The 19,448-nt window shown below is 35.3% G+C and overlaps 1 protein-coding gene across 2 annotated transcripts; it reads left to right on the top strand.

The window, feature by feature from the left end:
• The first annotated feature begins 1,098 nt into the window (after positions 1–1,098).
• Positions 1,099–7,970, top strand: LOC112703259 (AP-4 complex subunit mu). 2 transcript variants are annotated; one of them, XR_003154527.3, is made up of 13 exons: positions 1,099–1,311; positions 2,039–2,133; positions 2,624–2,827; positions 3,255–3,371; positions 3,471–3,599; positions 4,527–4,653; positions 5,164–5,267; positions 5,388–5,492; positions 5,830–5,924; positions 6,733–6,893; positions 6,959–7,019; positions 7,121–7,194; positions 7,589–7,970. XR_003154527.3 is itself a non-coding variant. In XM_025754626.3 (13 exons), exons 1-13 carry the CDS (start codon positions 1,254–1,256, stop codon positions 7,685–7,687), a joined length of 1,356 nt encoding a protein of 451 aa, XP_025610411.1. In that variant the 5' UTR covers positions 1,099–1,253; the 3' UTR covers positions 7,688–7,970. The 2 variants fall into 2 exon arrangements, 1 of the variants encoding a protein (XP_025610411.1); XM_025754626.3 differs by having other exon boundaries at positions 6,733–6,820.
• The last annotated feature ends 11,478 nt before the right edge of the window (positions 7,971–19,448 follow it).

The raw sequence follows: 19,448 nt of genomic DNA, 5'->3' as shown, positions 1-19,448 counted from the left end.
TCGTCTCCTCAATTTCTTATGTTCCTTCCATCTTTGCAAGCTTTCTCTCCATTCTCTAAGCCATTCCTGCCCTATGAAGCCTGAAACTCTTAACACACAGATCACGACATCGAATGGTATAAAGAGGACTAAAAATATACAATTAAAAGATCTTTAGGAAGCAAATTTTCAATCATATAAATTTTCAGGAAGGAATTGTAAATACATGCAAATCATATGAATAAGTGGGTGAAAACTTGATAAACCACACAATTAAACACAATATAAATCATAAAATAATGGTTTATCAATCACCGTACCAAGAATCAATGCATACGCGACATGTGGCTGAGAGCACACAAATTGAGTTGTCTGATTTGTGTACCTTTAATCAGACTGTCCGATTATTTTAAACCGTCTGATTTCTTTGATCATGACAACACAGCTGCATAAAGCACCCTAAGCCTCCATAACTGCATTTACACTATTTCTGTTTTCATATCTAAATTAAAAAATGGTTTATTGAACTATAAATCACGTGTTTGTTGCATGCAAATTTACTTTGTAGAAGTACAGTATGTTTGGACTTCTAATTTCAGGTGTTCTTGGAACATCCTAAGAATAATAAAAAAATATTTTGAGAGATGCATATCAATTTCAATAAAAAAGGAAAAGCGTAGAAAATGGATAAATTATTTCCATTATTTAAAATATTTGGAAGAAAAAAATAGACTCTTTTTTATAATAAAACATCAATTTATGACATTATTAACTGTTCTTTTAAGAATTATAAGAAGTGAAGTGATTTTCGATAATAAAAACTGTTAATTTTTTATTTAATTTGTGTATTTTTTTGGTATGTACATAATTGTTTTTTTTTTTAGAAAAACAAATCTAATTACTATGAAAGAACACTACCAACGAAATAACATATTTGCTTGTAAACGAAAAGAATAAGAAAATTTTATTACTTGTTTTATCTGCACATAACCACATATGTATATATGTCTCGTTTATAATAACAACTAAATGTGTAATATGGCGTAAAATTTAAATATTCCCATTTGTGTAAATCGATGAATATTATATTTATTTTATTTATTTAAAGAAGAAAAATCCCTAAAAGAAGCGTATAGAAAACATAGAACAACACCAGTATTAATGCTAGCGAATAGTGTTGAGCTCGTGGTACACTAAGTCAATAGCAAAACCAAAGGCAGCAATAGCCATCTGCAGGAAGAGGAACACATCGAAAGAGGAGTGAAGACAGAGCCATGATCTCGCAGTTCTTCATCCTCTCTCAGCGTGGCGATAATATCGTCTTTAGAGACTGTCAGCTCTCTCTCTCTCTCTCTCTCTCTGCGATTTTCTTTCTCCTTTGTTCGTTAGATCTGATGCTCTTCCTTTGATCCATCGTTTCGATCCATTTCTCTTTAACTTGAGTATTTCTGATCCCTAGTCATATTATCACTAACTTAGTAATGCGAGTTTTCGGGTCCAGATCTCACTTCAATTTATCATAGTGCTAATCAGTAATAAATAAATTGCTTCCCTGCAAAATTCAGATTTTAAAAGAAGAAAAAATTGAATGTTAGTGTTGAAAAGGTGTGCTTGTTTGAATTTTGTCGCATGAACTTAAGGAAATTCGGACTATACTTCGAATAACTGTGTATATGGATGTAAAATCTTGAGAGAGACGACTATGGTTTGTACTCAAAATTAGGCAGATCTTAATTGTGCGCCAACTTTTTGTTTGACTATGAAATTGTTCTCTTTGAGCTCCTTGTGTCCAGTGATATTTGCCGTTTTGCGCTGTTCCTATCAGGCTGCTGCTTCTGGATTTTCTATCTGGTATACGTGTCAATTAGTGTTTTAGCATAGTTTGTTGTCGCTGCTTTTAGTTTTGAATATTTTGACAGAGTGAACAACGTTGCTACTGGGAAATAGGTAGTCATAATCATTGGGAGTTGTATATCAACTATTGTTTTACAACCTATGGTGCTTGATATATTTTAGTATCATGCTCAAAGCCTGTTGCTACTTAATTGTCTTATTACAGACCGTGGTGAAGTGCCGAAAGGTAGTGCAGAGATATTTTTTCGGAAAGTGAAGTTTTGGGAAGATGGAGGGCTCGAGGAGGCACCACCTGTCTTTGTAGGTATTATTTTTCTGATCAGGCAGAGTTTATTTTTTGTGCTTTAAGAGGTTTCATTACTCTTTGATACAACTTACAATTGCATCTTCTTTGTTTCTGTGGTTTGTATGAGAGAATTGAAAGGTTAAATTTTTTAGACTGTTGTAACTTAAGAAAGGGAAAGAGAGATGCAGATTATTACTAAATGTGATCACCCTTTGTTTTCTATGACTGTTAGCAGAGCTGCTAGATCTATGTACTGTTATTGATACATTTTATTTGCATCTGCTTCTGATTTCACCAGTGATATTTCATGATTTCAAATCTAAATTGGCTTAATTTAAAATCATTGTTTAGATCTCGTAAAATGGTTTATGTGCAAGCGGTGAATGTCTATTCTCAATTTCTCATCATTCATTTGCACTGCTTCTTGTATGATATGCTATGCTGTTTTATTTGCAGTTTTGGTTATAAAATATGCTCATTTTTTTGTGGTATGTTCATTGACAGAATGTGGATGGTGTAAATTACTTTCACGTGAAAGTTGTTGGGTTATTGTTTGTTGCAACTACAAGAGTTAATACATCACCTTCCTATGTCTTGGAGCTTTTACAAAGAATTGCTCGTGTTATCAAAGATTACCTTGGCATTCTCAATGAGGACTCATTACGGAAGAACTTTGTGCTTGTGTACGAGTTACTTGATGAAGTTATTGTAAGCAGCCACTTATACTTGATTTGGTGCTTTGCTTATTTCCAGTCCGATATTTTCACAACTGAAGTGCATCATTGTATTGAATTATCATTTGTTCCTGTCTCCCCGTTTTTTTCAATTTTATCTTCACACTTGAGACTCTTTCTCTTTGCTGTTGTATCTTTTTATCAGTATAATTTTTCGGGAAGTTTATGACAGAAGCATTCAATGGATTATAAAGTTATGCTTGCATTTTTCATTTTTCAAATGTGCAATAGAAAGTATAAACTTCTGATTGATGTTGTTTTCACTTATCTTTCTTTGGAAGTACAACAATCGAGTATTTGCAAATCTTTTTATGTTTTACTAGTGCTTTGACCTGGACTAAATCCCAATCGGTTGTGTATCAAAAGATCATATGGTGACCTGAAAACATTACTTGAACCAGGATTTTGGTTATGTGCAAACAACATCTACTGAATTGTTGAAGTCCTATGTTTTCAATGAGCCACTAGTGGTTGATGCCACACGTATGCCACCTCTTGGACCTGCTACACTTTTTGCGGTATGCTGTTTGATATGTTATACATGAGGAACTTATCAAGTTTTGTAATTATCACTTGAGCATGTGATTTTATTAATTCTTAATTTTGATTATATGCAGCAAGGGACAAAAAGAATGCCCGGGATAGCTGTCACAAAATCAGTGGTTGCAACAGAGCCTGGAGGTAGAAAGAGGGAGGAAATATTTGTAGACATAATTGAGAAAATCAGCATCACTTTTAGCTCTAGTGTGAGTACATACTATTCATAATGCTTCATCTATGCATGTCTTGCAAAAAGCTTTGTTTATTATTCTCCAGATGTTAACTATAAAGGAATCGAACCTTCCTAAGGGTGAACCGAGGTTTCATGGCCATCCCTCTACCCTCCGAAATGTGAACTCCAAGAAGGCTAAGGATTAGTGTTGCTGTGTTGGTATCTGGCCGGCTGATACCCGAGGGTTTATGTCTAGTGTACCTAAAAGTAAACAAACCAAAAGGCATAATTGTAGTATGTTTAGGGGGCTGAATATCAGATACTAGATCTCACTCACGACTCAGTTCTTCAAACTTATTTTAAATCTAAATAAAGAATCATCAAATTAAGTTAAAATTTGGCATACCAGCAGTGTGCTTTCTCCAGTGTAGAATGGAAGGGCTTTACTCTTTTAATGAAACATAGAATATGAATTCATTTTTTCCTCGTTATGTAATGCTTATATTGCTTAGTTTTGAAGGTGGTTAAGTGCCCACAAGAGCAGAAGCTAGTATTGCAGAGATGAAACTGTTGTATTTAATGAGTTGACGACAAGATTTAGAATTAATGTATTAGAGAGGAAGCAAGAATAGCACTTATTAAAGAAACTATGACAAAATATTACCTAATGATGGTTTGGCCTTATGAGGAAAAGGTAGTTGAAGTCCCAGGAAACTTTAATATAAACCAATACAAAAAGATATATATATCTGAATGGCAGTTTCGGAAAAAATGATTTTTTAATAAACAATAGATTTGTTTGATACCACTCTTAGGGAGAAGGCTCTTGCTGCTGTATTTTTCTTTATATTTGAAGTGCCTCCTAGTGTGATAAGCTTTGGTTGCTGTTGGTTGCATTTTCAAGTTGCTTGTTTGTCATGTTTTGTTTATCATTCAAAACACTCTTTATGTCATCTGTCAGGGCTATATACTAACTTCTGAGATTGATGGCACCATACAAATGAAGAGCTATCTTTCTGGCAATCCTGAAATTCGATTAGCTCTTAATGATGACCTTGCCATTGGAAGAGGCCAAGGACCTGTTTATGGTATGTTTTTATCAACATTGTTGGATTTCATTTCACGATCTCGGCACTCCTTCGTTGTTGAACATCCTTGTGTATAATTTCATTCTCTCTTCGTTCTTTTTTCTTTCTTTCTTTCTTTCTTTTTTCCTCTTTTTTTTTTTTCAAAGAGAAAACCGGTTTTTTTTTGGGGTTTTGTTGGGGGGGAGGGGGGGGGGGGAGCTTGTAAGAACTATGAAGTAATTAGAATTTTTTGCGTGGGATTTAGATTTGGGCTGTGGAAATAATATATGTTAATATGTTAATTTCATGGGTTTTAATCAACATCTAAATTTTCAGCAGATACGATGATCACCATTTTAATCGTGTTCATTCATACTTTTGCATAAATATCTTTCTACTTTGGAGGAACTATGATGATTCCATTCCACTGACTTTCTCATTGATTCGATTTCAAGTAGAATAGATTCTTTCTTTTGGTCTTTGAAAACTTTAAATTACATTGATGATTTATGTGACCTGTTTCTAAATCAGGTTATAGGAGTTCAACAGGCTCAGGAGTAGTGGTATTAGATGACTGTAATTTCCATGAATCTGTTCGTCTTGATAGTTTTGAAGTAGACAGAACTCTATCCCTGGTGAGTTCAAAATGAGTTTTTAAAGAATATAAAATTGCTAGCCTATAGAATTACTTTATTAGCCACTTGCCCACTTTCTTGTCATTGTTAAAATTAATGGTTCTCATGCTGCCAATTTAGGTACCACCAGATGGTGAATTTCCTGTCATGAATTACCGTATGACCCAGGAATTCAAGCCTCCTTTCCGTATCAATGCTTTGATCGAAGAAGCAGGGGCCCATAAGGTGTGATCTTCAATTTTTTTTTCTTATTATTCTTTATCCTTTGGCTTACAGTAATTGAAGGTGTCATTAATGTGTTCTTTTGACTTTTACTTGAACAATAGAGCAATTCAATGGTAGCTTGAGCAATAATGTTGTCATTATTTCAGATGTCTTTCCTGCAAATTCTTTTTGCACAATTCTATCATTCATGTAATTTTAGATATGTTGGAATGTATCGAATTATGAAGATGTATCATAATTCCCCTGATCTCTGTGGGGATCGCAATTCCATTGTTAAATATTTTATATTCCAATGCCAGACATTCTATTTCAAATCTCAAAAATCATTTATCTTCAGGCAGAAGTCATTCTTAAAGTACGTGCCGAGTTTGCGTCAAGTATAACTGCAAATACGATCAAAGTGCAGATGCCACTACCAAAATACACCAATAGGTATTATCATGTTCATTCTCAATATCGCTGAATATGTGACCAGATAGTCTCTTTTATAGTGATTTTACATTGCATTGGTCTAATGCTTGCTTAATGTACACAACCAGTAGCTGTATATATACTCGCAGAATAAGCACATGGCATGTTTTGAAGAAGTGGTCAATAATGTTTAACTATTCCCTTAGAATCTAATGTTATTGATACCACATGATAGTTATAGCTACACTGCAGAAGAAATCAGTCACATGCGTACATCCTAAGAGTAGATAATTTTAGAGTTCAATCAATAAAAAGATTTAACAGGTTCTCCCTGGTGAACATAATCGCATTCCCCCCAGGGCCAAGCTTATACCGAAAGAAACTTGGAACACCAATGATAAATTATCTATTAACATGCTTACATACATGACTATTGGTATTATCTACGTCGCGTTTGTGATCTCTAGGGAAAAGGTAAGGATTACTGCCATGTGACTTCAAAGATCATAGGTTCGATAGAAGCAGCCTCTGCACTTGTAGGGGGTTTAAGGCGCTGATATTATGTTAAGAATAAGCTATTCGATGGTGGCTGATGAAAGGGTTTACATATAACACTTTGCGTTGATATGGTAGAATTAATGAAATAATCAATAAAGTTTGGAAGGTTGTCATCATGTAACTTGAGCACTTTTCTGTGACATGCTTATTGCTCATTTTGTCCCATTCATGAAATTCGGCTACCTTTGAAATCAATTCAAATTACCTTACATTTGAAAATATGTATACCATGTGTAATAGTTGCTTACGCAAGTTATCTGGAATTTATCAGAGTGAGTTTTGAGCTGGAACCTGGAGCTTCTGGACAAACAACTGATTTCAAGGAGGCAAATAAGAGGCTAGAGTGGAATTTAAAAAAGGCAACAGTTCTTGTCATTTTTTACTCCCTTTCCCCGGTGCCACTGACTGTCATTCTTCAAAGCAAAGTTTAAAGTAAATGATTCTTGTCATTATTTCATTTATAGAGAAATAGTCACTGATAGGTGCAAAAAATGCAGGTTGTTGGAGGATGTGAACATACTCTACGTGCAAAGCTTAGCTTTTCTCAGGAATTACATGGTATTTATCGCTTAAGTTTATGGATGCATGAAATGAATAGTTTATTTGACTTTAATTAAATGATTAATATATCGTATTTGTGCAAATTTATCTCTAAATAGGTAACATAACAAAAGAATCTGGACCTGTTAGCATGACGTTTACCATTCCAATGTATAATGCATCTCGGCTTCAGGTAAAGTGATCTTGCAAGCTTCATGATTTTATTTGACCAAAAGCCTATCCTCAATCAGTAGTGTTCTATAACAAAATTTTTCTACCCCCACTAAACCGATTTGATGATGCCAACTCCGAGATTATATTTAACAATTGTGTCATGTTGGATGTGTAATTGTGTTTCTTGTTTCTTGCCCTCTATTTTGTTGCGTGGTTTCTATTTGCTGTGTTCGAGTAATCATGCTAGTACCCTTGAAAGAGTCTAAAAACAGACCCATTCAAGATTCTGAGCCAGTTAATCTAGAAATTTCACTCGTTTCAAATATTCTATATTTATCTTTGGCTACAGAAAACTTGGTTTGCTATTTCCATGCTCACCATTGCATAATCTAATGACTAATACACAAATGCAGGTAAAATACTTGCAGATAGCAAAGAAATATGGAACTCATGAACCATATAGATGGGTGAGATATGTGACGCAGGCCAACTCCTACGTTGCTCGCATATGATGCAATTAAGCAGAGTGCCCCGCAGCTCTTCTTAGTGCTCTTTATTATCCCATGGTTTCCCTTTATTTACTTTATTCTTTATTTGTAAATTACACTTTAAGTCAGACAGACCATAATAGTCGCTCTTTCATTCATTGATCATAAAACCAGCTTGGTTTACAACGTGGGATGAATTCAGTCACTTTATTTATATACTTTTTCATCGTATTAGTGGATCACTCGGTCTTATTGTAGAGTGTTAATGAGAAATTGAAAATGTCGATTGCAGGGATTGTTAAACAAAGGAATGACCTGAATGACTTAAACTGCATAAAGTGAAAGTAGAAATTAGTAATGTTAAGTCGTTACCGGAGGGAAGTCGGTAAAGAGGGGAATCCGATGGATGTGTGTATGGAGATGCGGTTAGGTTGGAAGCCCGAGTGGAGGGAGTGGTATCTGTAAGGTCACTCCAACACTCAAGTTAATATGTATTTGATAAGGTTAAAGGGAATTTAGGGTAAAATCTTACTTTTTAAGGAGGTTATCTACCTCTCTTAGACTGTGTTTGATTCTGAAACAAAGGCAAAAATTAGTGTTTTTGTATTTTGTTTGGTGATAAATTAAAACAAATTATGAAAGTTTAATTTATTTTTATTTTTTTATTCAAAAAATTTGAAAAGAAAAATATAATAATAAAAAATATAATTATAAAAAATTAACAAGAATAATAAAAGAAAAAATAAAAAAATAAACTATATCTCTGTGTTTTTTTTATCAGGATGAACAAAAAATACAGTAATTCAGTATTTTTGGACATAATATCTCTGTTTGTTTAATTTGTCAAACACAATTTTGTATCTTTGTGTCTCTGTCTTAGTGTCCCGTGTTTATTTACAAACACAACCTTATATACTTGAGGTTGGTATCAAGGGTTTGTTGTGTTGTCATCTTGACAGAGGATGATCCACTACTTCCTAGATTCGGGAAAAATCCTATAATCGTTCTCTTCCAGAAGCATTTGGTACGGATGCATTTGGTACGGACTCCTAATGCTAAAGGTCATGTGAGCAAGGATTGTTGTATTTATCTATTTTTTCTAGGTTATGGTCATTGCAAGTTGGTTATGGGAGTGCATTGGAGATCGTGTCCTAGTAGAAAGATTCCCAGATTTTGTGACTGTGATTTGACGTTACTTTGACATTCGCTCTTCTCGAAAAAGTCACCTTGATTACTGTGTGGTATGGTCAGTGGGTTTTAAATATCTGGAGAAAAGTCGATTTTGCCCCCTAAGCCCTTCTCCCTCCAACTTTCCATTTCTACTATTGCTGGAAATTCTCTGCCACGTTTCATCTTTTTCAATCGCCTCTTTTCCGTGCTTAGTGTTCTTCCTTAGCATTTGGATTTTCCTTCTTCAACATTCTCCTTTTTACTTTTACAAATTCGAGTAAGACATTCTTTCTTTCTTCTTTCTCAAATTTCACTTTGGTGAACTTGTGGTTTACTGCTTGTAGCTTAATGTGAAAATTCATGGTTTAGGATAATTTGATTAAAATAAGGTAGTATCACTAATATTCTCAAGATTAGGGAGACAGTTTAGTTAGAATAGCTTTATTTCTTTTTTATACTCGCTAGAGACATTGTGAGGCTAACGATGATGGTGCTTGTAAGAACTCGCATTTTCACGTAAAACCGTTTTAATAAAATAATTTTAGTACCCGGAATAGATTCAAAATTTAGAAGTTTTAATTTGAAAATAAAAATGTGAAATTTGATTTTAGTGAATTTTTCTGAGTTGAAAAATATACCTTTTTGAAAAGATTTTTGTAAAAATGCGTACTAGCGTCTAAGCTGGCAGTACCGGCTCTAGACTGTCTAGTACCGCGTATTTTAGAAAATAATATTTAGAAAATTGATTTGTTGTTTTGAAAGGATAAAAATAATTTTAGAATCGAAAACCGGACACTAATCTTAAAAGTTTTGGCCCAAAGTGGGCCAAACGGACCAAAAACACTAACGAGTTGGACCGGATCCAAACCGGGCCCAAGGTCCAACATATATAAGCTCATTTAATGAGCTTTGAGCTCATTTTTCCAGCTCTAAGAGAGAAAGGGCCACGGTTTTTAGAGAGGAGAGGAGAAGAGGGATGACACTTTTCACCTCCACCTTTCGGAAGCCATAACTTTTGATCCGGAGTGTCGATTGACGAGCCGTTTGCGGCCACACGAAACTCTCCTCGAGCTATACGTTACTATCTAAAAGAATCTGGTAAGATCTTTCTTCCCGTCCCAGTTTCTAGCTCTAGATTCTGCGCGATTTCATGTATAGTTTATGAGTAAATTTTGTGGTTTTGGTTGTTTAGGTGATCTCTAGTAGCGGGTAATTGTTGGATTTTACCTCTACTCACGTTGGATAAGGTAAGGTTTCACTAAATCCTCTTGGTTGGTTGTTTTGTAGTTTCTAGGTTTTATTTTTGGTGATATATGTGTTATTAGTTTGAACCTTGGTGTTTATTGGAGTTGGTTGAGGCTTTGGATCAAGCTTGGTGGCTTTGTTTTGGTGTTTGGTGCGTTTGAAAATCTGCCAAGGTATGATTTCGGTTTTCTTTATGTAATATGTAATATTCATGGACACTTAGACTAGTTGACCCTAAGATAGGATTGAATATGTTGATGTTTGTGATATATGTTTGAGGATAAGATTGAGAGAAATGTATGTGTTGGAGCATGATGTGTGATGTATATGGATGAGAATTATTGTTGATGTTGTTAAAAATATTGATTATTGATGAATGTGTGAATTATTGTTTTTGAGGAGTGTTGTTGTTATTGTGGACGGATAATGATGGATATTAATGTGGTAGTGGTGTTGTGTAGAAGAAATTGGAATAATAATGATAATGATTATATGAATTGATGATGATTGTTGGTATTTTAGTGATTATGAAGGTTGATGATGAATGTTGAGATTTATTTTAATTGTTGAGGTTGTTGTTGGTTGATGATGATTATGAGTGTGGATCTATGATTGAATTGGAAATTTTGGATTAGTAGTGAGATATGATGTAATGGCTTAGTAATTTAGGTGTGAAATTGAGAAGGATGATATGAAATGGTAAGATGTTGTATGTAGTAGTGGTTTATGATGGTTGGACATAGTTTGGCTTGGTTTTGAACTGAGAGATAGTTAAATTTGAGGATTTGAGGTTTTGGGTGAAAAATGATTTCTTGGTGAACTTTGTCTGATCATAAATTTTGTCTCGATTTTCAAAATTATTTGAATTTGGTTTATATTTGAAGATTATTGAAAACCCTTCAATTTGATATAAAGTTTGCAAAATTTGAAATTTTGTAGAGAAAGTTATGATCATTCAAAGTTGGTGTTGAGAATCTGAAATTCTGCAAAGTTGCAGAATTTCAAGATTTCTGATATGTGCGCACGCACAACCCTGCGAAAATGTTATTCTGTGCGGACGCACAGACCTGTGCGTACACACAGGCAGGGGAAAGGGCTCTGGTAGCAACGCTAGCATAGGTTGTGCGCGCGCACATCAATAAAGAATTACGACCTATGCGGACGCACAGCCCTGTGCGCACGCACAAGTCGGGAAGGGACGTCTGTTAGGGGTGCTCGCACAGCTTGTGCGAGTGAATAGACTTTATAAATTTTAGTACCTGTGCGTACGCACACCCCTGTGTATACGCACACTTTCAAAATCTTCCTGGGTGTGCGCACGCACACCCTTGTGCGGACGCACACGCCCAGTTTCATAATTTTAAATTTTGTTTCAACTATTTCACTTTCCCGACAAGGTTGTAAGCTTTTATAACACCATTTTAAGACTCTTGGGCTTATTTTTAGAGCATTGAAATATGGGAAAGGTCCTAGGGGTTTAAGTTGGGTTTTCCTTTGAAAAGTTAGCAAATGGAGGTTTAGGTTTCTGGTGTATTGCGGATGAGTTAGTTGAGAGAGAAGGAAGAGTGGTGCAGATGGTGATTGTTGACAATGAATTGGGAAATTGATGAACTAATGAGCTCAGAATGGAAGTGATGAATTGATGATGGTTATGATGAGTTGAAGACTCAAAGAGGAATGATGATCCTGCTGAATAATGAGAGTGTGCCAGGCACTATATCCTTGGGTTAAGTATGATAGTGTGCAAGGTATTATGTCCATGGGATTGAATTATGATTGATAATCTTTTCTGCTGCAAGAGTGTGCCAGGCACTATATCCTTGGGTTATGCATGCAAGTGTGCCTGGCACTATATCCGTGGGTGAATAGCGTGTGCCCGGAACTATATCCGTGGGTCAATAGAGTGTGCCCGACACTATATTCGTGGGTGCGGCAGAAAAGCGACATCCAAAAGGATGTGTCGGGTTGGCTTTTATGGATCGACAAGTGATATCACGAGCCAATAGGATAGGCATTCATCATATGCATATTTTATGTGCTTGTTTCCTTTGATTATGTGAGTTTGTCTAATTGTATAATATGCCTATTTACTTACTTGAATTACTTGCTTTATATGCTTCTACTTGTGTTTTATTTGTTTGCATTAATTGTGATTGTCTGATGCTGAGGGGCTTAGGTAGGAGGTGGTGATGGGATCGCACGGAGATAAGGTTGGTGAAGGCTGTGGGATACAGCGATGTGATTAGTATTAGTTAGAATTCCCCTAGGTTTAGACAACCCTGGTTTATGGTTTAAGTTCTTATTATATTTATTTATTTTGTTCTAAGCTTGAATATCATTATGTGATGTGGAGTTCTAGGATTGCCTTCGGCGTCCCGAGGCCTTACATCTTACATCATTGGGCACTATTATCATACTGAGAACCTCCGGTTCTCATTCCATACTTTGTTGTTATTTTTCAGATGTAGGTCGTAATCTACTTCGGTAAGATTGCGGATATGGTGACAGAGTGGAGTATGGTTCCTCCTTGGTTTAATTTATATTAGTTTGTTATAGTTACTCTCACATCTTTTTGTGTTTTAACTTTATGGCCTTAGAGGCTCACTTGAGAGATAGGTTGTATAAGCTATTTTAATTCTAAAACTCTGTATATCTCTATTTGTAACTAGTCGGCTTAAATTCCGCAAGCTGCGCTAGTTCTCTATGATTATTATATTCTTATATTTATATATGTTTTATTCTCTTACACTTATACCTTGTATCTTATGTGTTAGTTTTGTGTGAACGTCTCACGCTTTTGTAATTCTATAATTTGATTATTAATCCTTCATCAGGAATCTAGAATATATTATTCCCTTCTATATATATATATATGTATAAGCCTTAGAACTGTCGTAACCTCTGATTAACCTTTGCCTTATGGCTAGAGGTAAAGCTTAGGGTAATTGGTGTGTCACAGTGCCCCCTACTGTAAGTATGGGAAGGAGAGCCAATTCTGTTCCCTCTGAGTTATTGTTTTTTCCACCTTGGGTGTCCCTAACTGGTATCACTAGTGTGTACGTCTGATGTGATGGGGACGTCTTCATAACTATCTGAAAGCGACCTGCAAGAGCTTCGTAACGACGGGACTATTTGTGGTGGTAGCCCCATGGAAGAGCGCTACGAGATATTCCTTCCTAGTGATCAAGAGCGAGTATGCTATGTAAACATGTCGGCTCCCCGAGTCTTGGACTAGCTGTGGGTATACAAGCCAATGTTCATCATGCAAGGAGTCTGATTTTTTCCCCTTCTTTCGTACAATATTTCTTAAAGAGATGTGGGCTCACCCCATCACAGTTGCATCCCAACAGCCGGGCGGTAATTCCTTGCTTCAAATTAGTCTATGAGTTTCTGGAGATCCTGGTCGTAGTAGAAGGAGTTAATACTCAAAATGACTCCTAAAATTGGACTCCCGACTCAATTTAACAATCCAATTTCTAATTGACCCAAATTGTACCTTGAAATTTTAAGGTATGACTCTTGTTGGCCTTTCCATCCATCTCCGTCACCAGAGAGTTGATGTGGCACATTTAGTTAATACCTGGCACTAATTAAATGTCGTTTTGCTGCTCATGCCAAAAATGTTACAAAACGACGCTGTGCGAGACTACAAAGGGTTAAAGACAACCCCAATTCACAGTTCCTTCACTACGCAAACCTCAATTGACCCTTCATCTTCATCCTCTTGTAGGCACTACGCTCAGGAAGAACCAATGGTATTGCTGTAGGCCAACTTGAAAGCTAGTAGGCCAACTTGAAAGCTATTTGCACTTATTTCATTTGCCTATAGTGAAGACAAAGACCCTGTGAACTAGAATTATTGCAAGAACAAGTCAGTAACAAGTCCATTATTCTCAATCTTCAATTCTTTGTTTTCATATCTTTTGTTGGGTGAGGTTTGCTATTCATGGTTGTTTGCTCTATTTGATCGGTAAATCGCTCGGATACTTGGATTTTTTTTGTTCAGGCAATAGGGTTTAAATTTCTTAAAATGGATTTGGGCTATGATTAACTGTGAGTGATGTGTCGGGTACAAGGATATTAGTAGTGATGCTATTTGATAATAAAAATAATATTTAGTTGGTTGTTGGAAATTTTCTAAATTTGAGTTTATTAGAAGTTACAATACATGGAGGATTTAACTTAGCATTTCCATGATTTAAATGGTGGTTGATGATGCATGATTTAAAAATGGATTGAAGTTAGTGTAGTTGTTAATCATTATGTATTTTTTAATCTTATTTGCAGATTGATGATTTAATAATAACTTTGTATCATTATGGAGGCAGTTTTGTCACCAAGCCAGATGGCAATATGGTTTATGAGACTGATCACACTGATTAGTTGACTAGACTGGATGAAGATGTACTAGATGTATTTTCACTGAGGGATTATTACAAGATTCTAGATTATGATAATACGGTTGAGTGTTGGTAGCTTGTTCCTGGTAGACCTATGAAGAGTGGACTGAAAACACTAAGTCATGACAAAGAGTTGCTAGAGATGTGCTTCTATTGAAAGAATAATTAGGAAAGACTGCACATTTACTATGAGCATGGAGTTTTTCAACCTTTGGTAAATATAACACCTGAGTTGGTAGAGTTGACACTTACTGCCACTAGAGTAGACAAGATTCCAAAAGGGATCACACCTAGCCCAATTCCTAGCCCAAACAATGATACAACAACTAAGCCCTCTAAAGAAACCATTTCTAAACCACCTGAAATTGCTACAACCCATAGCATATCACTAACCAAGTTCACAACTCAAGCCCCACCCAAGCCCCAACCCAAACCACCATCAAAGGCCACATCCAAACCCTAACCTAAACCTCCAGCTAAGTCCACACCCATTTCATCTAAACCCACTTCATCTAAATCCACTTCATCTAAAGCCACTTCAAAAAAATCAACTCCTACTACAACCAGGTCCTCTGCTAGATTAATAGGCAAAGTGGTAGAAATCTAGGATAGTGGATTGAATGGTAGCAGTAGTAGTGACTCCCATGAATCTGCAAAAAAAAAATACATATATAGGCCTGAACCATAAAATATATCTACTGAATCAGATATTTAAGGTGGCCTATCTGGAACAAGATTAAAGGAAATGAAGTTCAAGAATGCTCTAGGTTCTTCTTGGAAGAAGGACAAGGAAAAAATATTATTGGAAGATGATGGGCTTGTTATAGAGAATTTGGATGAAAAAGTAGATTAGTTACAAGTGTTGGGCAACAACAAAGATAACCATGCATATGATCGAATTCATAATAACTTTGATAGAAACAATTCTTGGAAATATAAAGAATTGAAAGCTCCCTAAATTCTAATGAGGAATAGAGTGAAGATGATATTGATGATATGTTCCCAATGTTCTCTGAGGGTGGCCGATTTGGAGAACTGAAGTTTTAAGTTGGAATGAAGGTCAATTTAAAAGGAATGAGAGCTACAAGTTGAAAGTTATATGCAAATGGACAACCAAAGAAGATGAAGATGTCATTAGATGTCCATGGGTTGCTTATGCATCCAGAGACCATGAGAAGACCTGCTGGCAGTTGAACACTTTTAATAATGAATACATATCTCTTAGGATGAGCAAAAATAGGGTTGCAAATAGGAGGTGGCTTGTTAGCAAGTTGGTTAAGAAGTTAAGGACGCATTCGAACTTGAAGCACAGTGAGGCTAAGGCATATTTTAAGAGAAAATGTGATTTGGACCTAAACAAATTATCACTTAGTAGAGCTCTAACAGACACAAGAAATGTTGTTTATGGTGATGCATCTATTAAGTATGGTTTGGTTAGAGAGTATGCAAAGACTCTGCTTAAGAGTAATCCAGATTCAATTGTGAATATTGGTGCATATCTCCAAGGGAAATATTTCATTTTTGGTAAAAATGTATGTGTTCCTCGATGGATGTAAGAAGGATTTTAAGGCTGGATGCCACCCACTGATTGGACTAAATGGAGCCTTCTTGAAGACTTGATTTGAGGGACAAATACTTTTAGTTGTGCGTCAGAACACCAACAACCATATCTATCCAATTGCTTGGGTGATTGTAGATGTCGAGATCAAAGAGAATTTGAGGTGGTTTTTGGAGATGCTTCTTGATGACATGGGTGACTATCACCAACATGGATGGGCTTTCACGTCAGACATGCAAAAGGTTAGTGAATGTGATCTTTCTTGTGGGGGCCAATATTACTATACTTATGAAATTTGGGAGTTTTTTCTGAGTTCATTTAATTTATTTGGGAGGTCTAATTGAGGCAAGAATATGTAATTTGTACTTGTATTTGGTGTAAGGTTTGATCCCTACTATATAGGAGCTCATGCTAGGGATACATAATAGATTTTGTGTCTAGCATTTATGGAAGAATTTTAACAAATAATGGAAGGAGTATGAGTACAGAGGCCTCTTATTGGAGTGTGATAGGAAAACAATCCGACATGGTTTTGAGCAAAAGATGGATTGGCTAAGGAGGCTTAATGAGCAATCATGGGCATACTTGGATAAGTGACCTAAAGAAGCATGGACAATGGCATTTTTCAGCCATGGACCAAATATTGACAACATTTATAACAATGCTTGTAATATTTTTAATTCAAAGATCAAGGAGTATAGAGTTAAGCCAATAACAACCCTGTTAGAGCAGGTTCAGATGTTTGTATTGAGAAAAATTGCAAAAAATAAGGTGAAGTTATCCTATCATGTTGGTAATCTCGTACCAATATAACATAGCAGATTACAAAAGATCAGAAAAAAATCCCAGAAATGGACACTAATTTGGTGTGGAGATGAACAGTATCAGTAGTTTGAGATTCATGATTGGCCTACCAATATGGCTGCTAACTTAAGAAAGAGCATTTGCACTTGTAGGTTTTGATAAATGACAGGTAATATTTGTTTACATAATTCTTGGTTTGGTATATTTCACTATGAATGTCGTGTTATCACTAATTCTTGGTTTGTTTAAATAATTATTGGTTCTGGCTGTGGTAATATTTTTCTTTGTAGGCATGCTATGTGTCCATGCATGTGTAGCCATCTTTAGGGTTAATCAAAATCCTAAGGATTATTGTCATCATGGCCGACTATGGAGACCTATAGAGCTACATATATGCACTCTCTTAATCCAGTACCAGGGGAGGATCTTTGGGAGAAATCTTAATACAACAGGCCTCTTGCATCCAAAATGAGGAGACAACCAAGACCATTAACCAAAAAGAGAATAAAAAGAGAATAAAGGATACTGATGAAGAGCCCTTTAGTAGTAAGAAGTCAAAAACTTCAACCAAATTGAAGAGGCAGTACAAGGAATTCACCTGTACTTATTGTGGTACTAAAGGGCACAAAAAGATAAGTTGCTCTCATAAGAAGGTAGATGATCTTGCCACTGTCCTTGTTGCTTGATAAGTCTACATTTTATGATCATTTTTGGCTTAAATTGAGTTGATTTCATCATATAAACTTGCATTTATTCACTTGAATAGCATGGTTTTGTGAATTCTCTCTAAATTATACCTAATTGTTAAAAACATGCTTTTATGCTCTAAATAGTCAACTAATTCCACTTTTATTCCATTTGATCCGTGATATATTTTGTTGAGTGATTTCAAGATCAATAGACAAGGATGACTTTGGAGAAGTAGAAGAATTTGATCCGCAATATGTTTTATTGAGTGATTTCAGGACCAATAGGCAAGGATGGCTTTGGAGAAGTGGAAGGAAAGCATGCAAAGTGGGAGAATTCATGAAGAAACAAAGGAGAAGAGCATATCGGTATGTGCGTGTGCACACCTTTCTATGCGTACGCACAAGAGGAATTTTAGCAAGTGTGCGTACACACACATGGTTGTGCATACGCACAAGTACAAACGCGTGCCTCATTTAAAATGTCACATGCCTCGCATTTTTAGGGGCTTCTTTAGCCCAAATATGAAGTGTTGAAGCTTTGTCAAAGGGGGCAACATTCCAACACATACATACATCATATTAGGAAGTTTTAGTTAGGCTTTAATTAAGTTTTCTCTTAGGAAATACTCTCAATTCTCATTAGGATTTTATTAGGATTTTTTGTAGAGTTTGCTATTTACATTTTAATCTTGGATTCTAGCTTGTTTCCATTATAAGTTGTCCTTAATTTTCTCTTCAATTACACTATACTTACTCATACTTTCTTATAATTGAAGTCACTTTGTTAGTATATTTACTTTTGAATTCTTGAGTTTCTTGTTGATGAATTTGATGTTTTGAAGTTTCTATATGTTTGATTGAGTTACTATAGTTGATTGTTTGCATTGATTGGTTATAATTTCAAGTATCTTTTGTAATTTACTATGTTTTGTTATTGTGCCCACCAAGTATTTGTTGAAATGTCCATTTTAATTATAGAGTAGATTTTCACTCCTTGACTTGGGGCTTGAGTAACTAGGATCCTAGAGTTATTAATGTCCAACACTAAGTGGTAATTTTGGGTTGTTAGTTGCTCTTGTTTCTACTAACGCTAGCTTTTTACTAAGTTTAATTAGTAAGTTAGCTAGGATTTGTGGATTAAGGCCAATTATGCCTACTTGACTTTTCCCATTGTTTAGGGGTTAACTAAGTGGGATAAAATCATTGTAATTGCCATGGTTGTGGTTATGACAAGGATAAGATTCCTTAACTCTCAACTCCAAGCCAATGTTCTTTCATGCATTGAATTACATTCTCATTAGTTTATTGTTTCAATTTTCTTTAATTTGCATTAATTGTCTTTTAATCTAGTAATAGCTTATTAATTGTTCTTATTCATGCTTGCTTATCTCTTTGTCTTTCTTGTTTGCTAATTCTAGTTCTTATTATTTTATTGCTTTAGTTCATTTAATTCTAATTCTGTTAATTTTTGTTTTATGCGTGAAAATCCTGAGTTCACAACTAAACTTGCACATTTGATTGCTAGTCCAAGGGAAAATGACCTGAGAAGTAAATGTAAGAACCAGAATTTTTTCGTAAAACTATTTTAATAAAAATAATAATAATAATTTTAAGTGCCCTAGATAGATTCAAAATTTAGAAGTTTTAATTTGAAAATATGAAGATGAAATTTGATTTCAGTGGATTTTTCTATGTTGGAAAATGTATCTTTTGCGAAAAGTTTTTGTAAAAAATGCGTACTGGTGCTTAAGCTGGCAGTACCGGTTCTAGTTTGTCCAATGTTGCGTATTTTGGAAAATAAGGTTTTAAAAATTTGATTTATTATTTTGAAAGGACAAAAATAATTTAGAATTTAAAACCGGGCACTAATCTTAAAGGTTTGGTCCAAAGTGGGCCAAACGGACTAAAACTGCTAACGG

The sequence above is a fragment of the Arachis hypogaea genome, chromosome 7, assembly GCF_003086295.3.
Source record: "Arachis hypogaea cultivar Tifrunner chromosome 7, arahy.Tifrunner.gnm2.J5K5, whole genome shotgun sequence".
Taxonomy (NCBI): domain Eukaryota; kingdom Viridiplantae; phylum Streptophyta; class Magnoliopsida; order Fabales; family Fabaceae; genus Arachis; species Arachis hypogaea.
Note: the sequence above shows the minus strand (reverse complement) of the source record. Positions and strands in the feature narration are given on the sequence as shown.